The following is a 1,290-nucleotide window of genomic DNA, read 5'->3' as shown; positions in this document are numbered from 1 at the left end:
TGCCATGTATTGGCATTTTCAGCGCTTATTTGTATCGTTTTACTTCACTTTGTTGTTGCTGCTGTTGCTGTTGCTGGGGTTGCGGTTGCTGTTTTCAATTTTGTTGCAAGCGTAACGCTTTCTGAGTTTCCTCTTTTCAGCATGTTCCTTGTTTTTTTTTTTGGAATATTTTCCTTTTCTTCTGTTAGTTTCTTTCTTTTCTTATTTTTGTATTTCTTTTTATTTATTTTTGGCAATTTTCTTAAAACGCCAAAAATTCGTATAAATTTTTAATTTACATTTACGAAAAGTTAATGCCTTACTTTTTCCTGGCAGGTGACTTAAAGATGCCCTAGGCAAATACAGTATCAAATAGCATAAGCACTTACTTAATCGCATAGATACACTTACATTTACTAATTTTAAAATGGAATCCTTGCTAGGATCATAAGGATGTTGTTTTGATGGTATTTCCAATACAGTTGGTATGGCCATTGTATGGGCATCGATTGTTTTACGTATCATATCCGCATATATTTGATTAATCAATATAATGCCAATATCCGAACGGCCCACAAAACGCTTAAAGCAAGCCTCAATCTCCTCGGCTGTAGTATCTGAGAGAACAAAAATATGTAATTCTAGCATTTAGCTGGATATCATCTCATACTTGCCTCTTAAAACAACCATAAAGTTGGACTCCAAACTCTTGTTTACTTCACCAATGCAGCCAAGCAGAAATCCAACACAAGTATCCTAAAAATAGAGCAAGACTTTACAAGTTGGCTATTCGTTGATTTCAGAACTTTACTTCATCGCCAATAATAGCAATCAGGCAGCACTGGCACTGCACTTGACAGCCACGCCGCATTTGATGGCGAATCGTTTGGCTGCACTTTTGCTGAAGCTGTTGTTGTTTGTAGTTTTGTCAAGCGTAAAACAAGTTTTATAATTGTTTAAAATGTTTGCTTTGTTGCTCTTGCTGTTGCCGTCCAATCCAATGCAATTTTATAACGAATTTTTGTCAGTTGCCTCTCAAAAACTTAATCGAAAACAACTGCAAATGGTGAGAGTGTGTGTGTGCGAGTGTGCCATTGTGTGTATGCTCCTTTCTATATACTGCTGACGTAATGTTTAGCTTAAAATTTAATGCTGCGACAGTTCCTAATTGGATTAGATAACTTCTCAAAAAGGGCTTAACAATGGCAATGGTAAAATGTTACTCTCCCACACATATTACGCATACGCCACATAGGTCGCCCTAGTCCAATTGTCTTTTGCGGTCTGTCGTTTAAGTGTCATGTGCACCAT

At 36.8% G+C, this 1,290-nt stretch overlaps 1 protein-coding gene across 1 annotated transcript; it reads right to left on the bottom strand.

Annotated features, from left to right (window-relative positions):
* Positions 1 to 278: 278 nt before the first annotated feature.
* On the bottom strand, positions 279 to 850 carry LOC111519696 (V-type proton ATPase subunit F-like). Its single transcript, XM_023181516.2, has 4 exons — positions 791 to 850; positions 654 to 735; positions 391 to 596; positions 279 to 331 (listed from the first exon to the last, which is right to left on the bottom strand). Exons 1-4 carry the CDS (start codon positions 848 to 850, stop codon positions 299 to 301), a joined length of 381 nt encoding a protein of 126 aa, XP_023037284.1. The 3' UTR covers positions 279 to 298.
* Positions 851 to 1,290: the final 440 nt, after the last annotated feature.

This window comes from Drosophila willistoni, unplaced genomic scaffold (genome assembly GCF_018902025.1).
Source record: "Drosophila willistoni isolate 14030-0811.24 unplaced genomic scaffold, UCI_dwil_1.1 Seg50.1, whole genome shotgun sequence".
In the NCBI taxonomy this organism is placed as follows: Eukaryota; Metazoa; Arthropoda; class Insecta; order Diptera; family Drosophilidae; genus Drosophila; species Drosophila willistoni.
The sequence above is the reverse complement of the archived record's forward strand: the minus strand, read 5'-3'. Positions and strand labels throughout refer to the sequence as shown.